Source organism: Ammodytes marinus (genome assembly GCF_949987685.1).
Source record: "Ammodytes marinus genome assembly, chromosome: 23".
Taxonomy (NCBI): Eukaryota; Metazoa; Chordata; class Actinopteri; order Uranoscopiformes; family Ammodytidae; genus Ammodytes; species Ammodytes marinus.
The window spans coordinates 4,889,401-4,896,888 of NC_137227.1; the positions used below are offsets into that span (position 1 = coordinate 4,889,401).

Sequence of the window (7,488 nt, forward strand, 5' to 3'; positions counted from 1 at the left end):
GGGTCTAACCGGAAACTGGATTGTTCTCTCTCAAATTAAAGCCTTCGCGAAAAAGAGTCATCGGGTGGTCCTGGGCTGACAGAGCATTCACCATGCAGCGCAGCCCCTGGTATAGTATGGAACTCATAACCTAACCCAACACATTCAGAACTGTATATGCACATTCAAATCACTTCAGATTAGCCTTTAGCCTATATAACAATATTACATTTCAACATATGCCCGTTTTATTGTTTAAATTGCTTTCTATCTTTGCTTCTGTTTGTTGTGTCGGTTGGATTGCTCAAAAATAAATAAAAAACGAGTTTATTTACTAGGCTACTACAACTGTTTTTTAAGTTTTGGTGTGGTGGGGGTCTTCATTGGAATTGGCTACTGACAATAACTATTCTAATTCATCTCCTCCTTGGACACATCTTTGTCCAGGAAGCTTTGTTCAGGAGCTGAAAGCAGTAGCCTACATTGTGGTCCCTTGACATATGCAATTGATTGCTTTAAAATATAATTGATTACTAGCTTTTGCTGTGGATTCATTTATTGTCAAATGATAAATCCTCACCATTAAGGAAGGCGTTTTAATTTTTAAATCCAAGTAAACCGGAAATGTGTGTTTTTCTTGCAGGTAACGAATCAATGCTCCTGTCCAGCCCACGGAGGCTCGGATGAGGAAGTAGTCACACCGATACCATGATCGATACGTGCGCTGAATAGGACAGCAACATAACGAGGTATGTATCTTTTCATTCATAAGGGCAGGAGGAAATCATGACTGACGCCGAACACGTTGAATTATGTCATCTTTTTGTGTGAACGCGAGGGAATGTATTGACGTTAGCTCGATGTTACAAGCCGTCACAGCGAGGCTGTACAGAGCCAAGCCCATCTCGACTGACAGTGTTATTATGAATGATGGAGTAGGCGAGGTTGGGCAATAACAAGGTCCTTCTCAGTGCAGACTAGCCGGGTTATGAGAGCTGTTTGTGCTGATTCAGTCTGTGAGGTTGGCACCTGCTTTATAGCACAGTAGTAAGGCCTGTGCTGAGGGATATGTATATGACAGATAATTTCTCAATCGTACTGATGGTGATGCTAACATAGGCGTATGCAGGAGGAAAAACTGGTAAAACATGACTGTGTGAGAGAGCAGGGGAGCAGCCGGCTAGTACTGTCTGTTATCTGTTTGAATCTATTTTGCATACGTCAAAAGGAGATCTTCACTGTTGTGTTTGTGTGTGTGTGTGTGTGTGTGTGTGTGTGTGTGTGTGTGTGTGTGTGTGTGTGTGTGTGTGTGTGTGTGTGTGTGTGTGTGTGTGTGTGTGTGTGTGTGTGTGTGTGTGTGTGTGTGTGCTGTGTGCTGTGTACAATGCAGGATTGCCGCCATGAAGCTTCGACTGCACTTTGTGGTGGACCCCATGGGCTGGCTGTGTATCAGCATGGTGTTTGGGATCTGGCTCTATAACACCTTCTTCATTCCCAAGCTGGTTCTACTTCCACACTACAACGAGGGCCACATCCCTTGGGCCATAGTTGTTTGTGAGTATACTTGCTTGTTTCCCACTGCAGGAGTTTTTCTTTACGAGATATTGTTATAAAGAAAAGTTATCTCAAGTGTTGAGGGAGGCACCACTGGAAAAAAAAACAAATGGAATTTCTTCTGACCAGGCCCCAGTGTGTGGATCAGGCACTTCTTGGTAGAGTAAAGCATTGTGTTTTCCTCCAGGTTACTACATAGCCTCAGCACTCTGCTTCGCGGCCCTATTCAGAGCTTCCACAGCAGATCCTGGCCGTCTTCCTGTGGACCCTCACATACCTCACGCTGGTAGGGATGCAGAAAAAAAGCCTGCCCCTCTATTCTGACTTGTTTATGGCTCGGGTGTGCCAGATTGTGCATGATGTTTATCCTTGTAATGACCAGTAATAAACGTGACGGTTGTGTGTTTGTCACAGAGCGAGAGCACTGGGAGTTGTGCAATAAGTGCAACTTAATGAGACCTAAAAGGTCGCACCACTGCAGTCGTTGTGGCCATTGTGTGCGCAGAATGGACCACCACTGTCCTTGGTGAGGATACACACACACACACACACACACACAAACAAACAAACAAATGAAAGTCTTACCTTACATTTCAAACACATACTGTAAAGCTCACCTATTGAAAATGATGTACAAATTTAATTTTGGTTCAAAGTAAAAATATATACATTATACTGTATATACGTATATCACAAACATTGAGAAAAAGAAATACATTTGTGTCCAGATGATATTGGTCTAATAGTGTTATAAAATAGGAAGCAAGCCAATAGCTGAATATCTGTTTTTATTTCCTTCCAGGATCAATAACTGCGTGGGAGAAGACAACCACTGGCTCTTCCTGCAGCTCTGTGTGTACACTCAGGTCCTCAGTTTGTTCACCCTGGTGCTGGACTTCTGCCAGTACTATTACTTCCAGCCCTTGACGGGACTAGACCAGGTACATTCATATACCGCAGGATTAACAATAACCATACACTCTGTTGACAGACCAACGTTATTAGAGCTCAGAGAACTACATTTCAGACATGCATGTGTGTAGCAGTTTGGACCATTTGCTGTATTTATTTTTGCTAATCTCAATGTGACTATGCGACAAACTTGGCACACTGTCTGTGCTCAGCGCTTTGTTACATCCTGTGAGAGTCAGTTACAAAAAAAACTGTTTCTGTTTCTCTGCCAGGAGAAGTTTACAACTCGCCACGAGCTAGCTCTGCTGCGGGTCTCCACGCTCATGGGCTTGGTCATGTTCGGTGGCATGGCTAGCTTATTCTACACTCAGATGACCGGCATCCTCTCTGTGAGTACTGAGCGACTACTAAAAGACATGTTACTGCTCAAATTATGTTCATGTGATTATGTCTTCTCTTAACAAAGTTGGGGGATGTATTTCCAAGCTAGTGTCACTTTGTCAGATCTGTTAAAATCAGTCTAATTGTACTCATTTCTGGTTTTAGCTTGTTAGTCCCATTAAAAGACAGTCCTGTCTATTCAAGAACAAGCTAGCAGCACAAGAAGCTTCAGATATGACACAGCACACCAAAATAAAACAATCAATGTCAGTAATGCAGAAATCAATAGAAGAACAACAAGGGAGAAAGTCTAGAGTCGAGTTCTGTGTGTGTGTGTGCGTGTGTGCGCGTCTGTCTGTCTCTCTGTCTGTCTGTCTGTCTCTCTGTCTGTCTCTCTGTCTGTCTGTAATGTTAAAACATGAAGCTTGTTGCGTGAAATGATCCAGTGATTTTACTTTGTCCTTGTTTCCCCCCCCCCCCCTCACAGGATACTACCACCATCGAAAAAATGGCTCACTTCTCAAATGAAATGTGAGTCGAACTGTCTAATTCTCTCTCTCCAAATGCCTGAAATATTTTTGCTGTTGCCTTAAAGAGATATGTCGACATAATGGGGAAGTACTATTATTCTCTTTCGTGGATTTGACCGTTTCCCCCTATTCTAGTGGTGTCTATGCTAAGCTAAGTGCTACCTTGCTTTTTTGGCTCAGTAAGAAAACAAATAAGCGTGTTGCCCCCACCAGAACCTTTTTTGAACTATCCCTTTTTAAAACAGCCTCATGATAATTTTTTTTAATTATAATACCATTTTTCTTTTTTTATTTCCTGTAAGATTTGGTTCAAAGAAATCCTGGCAGTGGGCCCTGGCCGAAGTTTGCGGCACTCGCTGGAAACTCCTGTGGCTCAACCCGCTCCGGAGCAGGCGGCCGCTCCAAGCCAGCCACAACTTCCGCACCCACGTGTAGGGCCGGTTAGCCCCAACGTCCCCACCTGCACAGATGGTAGGGGCTGCCATGATGAAGAAAAACCACACACACTCTTTAGAATCCATCTGTTCGCCTTCAACGTCCTCTTTCGTGCTATGGGAGCTGGGTGGCAGTCTCGGTTTTATCAGTGGATACTCTAAGCTTTTTATTTTTTTTACTTTTCTCTACAAGGCCCAGACTGGCACTATAGACAGGGTCAAGAAACACCTAAGGGAGTGACGGGAAAATGTTGCATTTTCTTTCTCTTTTTTTTTTACTCACTGTGATGTTTGGAAACCACTTTTAATGGCTAATTGCATCAGGAGGATGAAAGCCTTCACCTGAAAGCAGCTGGCGAAAGGGACCCCTCTCAGGTTACTTTAATAGAGAGCCTTTACTACCGACCTTCAATCAACTACAGACAGAACCAGGGTGTCTATTAGAAAGGCCATTTGTTTGTATAAAGTTTGTGCCTTGTTTCTTTTAACTGTCATTTATGTTTAGTCATGCATGAGCAGTGTTTTGTGCTGTATATTTCCTGGCGATCTTCCATTTTTAAAACATTCTTTTAGGGGTTTTTGTGTCTAGTGAAGGGATCTGGGCTGGCGTCAAACTGCATTCCTTGGATTGGTGATGGATCTCAAATGCTTTCTTGCACTGTTCCTTGAACGTTTTATCTATGAAGTAATGTTATACGACGCGCATGGCCACAGAGCAAAGTTGATGATGAGTTGAGCGAATACCGACATGTGATACCTTTGTGTCAAATGACCAGCCGAGTATGAGGATGTGCACATGTGTAATATTACAATACAATAATAATAATAATAGCGGAATGTGTAAAGTACACGGTTATCCAAAGTAGAAACACGTTTATGCTGTCAATCTTAGGCTGTATATGTCAAACCTGCTATATATTCAAGTTGTTTTATCTGATTGCATCAAACATTCCACAGCAAATTTTGTTGCCCACTCTTAGTGAAGGGGTTCGGGTGTTACATACTATCCTCAAACGACATCTTAAATCCCTTTGTTTATTTTAAAAGAATAGTCTGACATTTTAGGAAATACACTATGTAGGCGAGAAAATCGACACTACTCTCATGTCCGGACACTACATACAAAGCTACAGCCAGCATGGTTAGCTTAGCTTACCATAAAGACATAAACCCCCCTGTGAAACCACAGCTTGTCTTTTTTAACACTTTAAACACAAAAAAAAAGAAGTTATAACATTTGGCAAGATGTTTGTGGACGGACTAAGCTTCTTTAAAAACAGTAACAGGCTAGCTGCTTCCTACTGTCTCCAGCCTTTATGCTATGCTAAGCTAATGTAACGTTGCATGCCATAAATCCGACGTCCCAATATTCCCACAGCTACATAGTCCGACTTAATTCCATCGCGCCTGGTGAACTTTGTTTTAAGTTGGATATTCCACAAGTTATTAATATGCGACTATAGCGGTTTTGTATGAACTAGACGGTATTTTTCTGGTGTATACCTTAATAAGTATGACAGTTAAAGGTTCAGTAAGCAGAATGGTCAGTTTAGCTAACTTCCCGTCAGTGACTGCAGTTAGCAGTCCCCTCCCTCGTCCCCACGTCACCACATTAATGCACTGCGGTCTTCAAGCAGCAAGTTATCTGGCATCATCTCAGATCTGTAAGTGCTATAAAACATGATTAAAACCATGAAAGCAGACATAGGGAAGGATTTTTTTACCTGCTCTGCCATTGTAGGCGCTTCAACATTCACCCATATGTCTCTGCGAGTGCATCGTCAGTGAGACGGGTGCTGGTTTTTAGTGTTCTCTCTTCTGATTGGTTATCAGTAGTGGGATCCCCGAAAAGTTTATTACATGCAGAGCGGGTGACTAAGAGATCGGAGTTATGAAACGCGCACACTATATAAGTGACCACTGTATGAAAATGGAGCGATTTAACACGTTTGTTAACATAAATATATCGCTTACTTCACCTTTAAGTCGGAATAATGGGCAGTCGACCAATGTAACCATCCGCTGAATGTATCTTTTTTTATCTACCGCAAACGAAAGTGGTATTTATCTACTTGACTTACTCTTGCCGTGTTATACAGTACAAGCCTGTTTAACTTACACCTGTTACAACCCTGTAATGCATTGGCACAGGTGATTATTGAACACTCCTTTAATTTAAGTACTAAAAAGTACAATTTGTGAATTATACTTAGAATTTTTGTCCACTACTTATGTCTTAACAAGTGGCTTTAAATGCGCATCTACATACAAACTAGCCGAGTATTGTACGTGTGGTGACATAGGCTACAGCTAGTCAACACAACACTAGCAATTTATTTATGGTGGTTTTACTGTAACGTTACGGTACTGATTTTATTGTATTCTTTAATAGTATGCCTTTTGAAGAAGATGATTAAGCGCATAGTTACACTAGCATAGCGCGGATGTCATTGTTTATAATACTCGGCAATCCCATTAGCTAAACACTGTATGTAAATAAAGCTTGCCATACGTGGGGAAATGTAACACTTAAAGTAGTTTCAAGTGCCTTTTCTAGGTCTTCTATTTACTCTCACGGTACATTGTCATCGCCACGTTGGTCTCCGTTAAAGCCAAAGACCTGGGGAAATGTTGCAATAGTCACGGCAAGCGTTCAGTAAATGCATGTTTCACCAAACCTCTAGCGCTTAATGTTATGCACTGAGTTTCACAGTAGCAGATGCTCTGTTTTACTGCATCGATGGCACTCTTGACAGAAGGTCTTAACTTGAACTTGTTTTATTTAAGGTACATCCTGTTTTATCCATATCTTAAAGATTGTTCAAACTGTATATGCATAAGTGTGTTGATATCTGCTCAAGTGTTTTTTATAACTCAGGTTCAGGTTCTTGAATGTTTTTGTGAATTACTTTTTTATGTTGGGATAATATGCGGACTTTGCATTGAAGAAGTGAGGGATTTTTTTTCAAATAAGTTTTGAAAGCAATAAGCATTGTGTAAGCCATCCTTATTTAATACAACAGTAGTGAATATCTGTTTAGTAGCATATAAACTGGATGGATGAATGCAGATGAATACTGTAGCTGCTGTGTATAGTTTTACAGTATAACCGCATGTCGGCCTCCACACGTTGTTAGGAGCAGGATAACGGAAACTACAATCCCTTCTCAACCGTTATGTAGCGTTCCACAGGGGTCCAGAATTGGATCTGTGCAGTTGTGTTCACATAGTTGCTTGTTTGTTTTTTAAATATGTTTTCAAATTTTATTTTGTATAATTCACACCTCATACGCTGGAACAATTGAGTTTTTGTGAATTAAATGAATACACCATAAATATCTGATCTACAGTATTTCTTTATATATAGAACGCTTATGAAAATGTGTGAATTACTCATGTTATAAACGGTATTAATTGTAATCATAGAAAATATCATATATTTATTCATATTCTAATAGATTAGATTCTGAATGAGTTGAGCTGATTCCCCTATCCTTTTACGGAAATAAAGGGGTACAAGTTTAGACCCATTCTCAGAAACAGCTGTCAAATGGAGACCTTAGCTATGATGAGAGTAGCTTGGAAGGAAAATGGTGAAACAAGGAATGGTGTCAGGATGATGTTGAAGTCTCCAAACATTTCACTGCACTATTAGAGACCATTTTTCTGAAGTGTCGGCCATTCTATCTACCCAGAGA

The 7,488-nt window shown here is 41.0% G+C and overlaps 1 protein-coding gene across 1 annotated transcript; it reads left to right on the forward strand.

Annotated features, from left to right (window-relative positions):
- The first annotated feature begins 653 nt into the window (after positions 1-653).
- On the forward strand, positions 654-7,096 carry zdhhc21 (zDHHC palmitoyltransferase 21). The gene is made up of 8 exons (XM_080052194.1): positions 654-728; positions 1,370-1,533; positions 1,721-1,819; positions 1,948-2,059; positions 2,336-2,474; positions 2,718-2,834; positions 3,314-3,357; positions 3,659-7,096. Exons 2-8 carry the CDS (start codon positions 1,380-1,382, stop codon positions 3,789-3,791), a joined length of 798 nt encoding a protein of 265 aa, XP_079908320.1. The 5' UTR covers positions 654-728; positions 1,370-1,379; the 3' UTR covers positions 3,792-7,096.
- Positions 7,097-7,488: the final 392 nt, after the last annotated feature.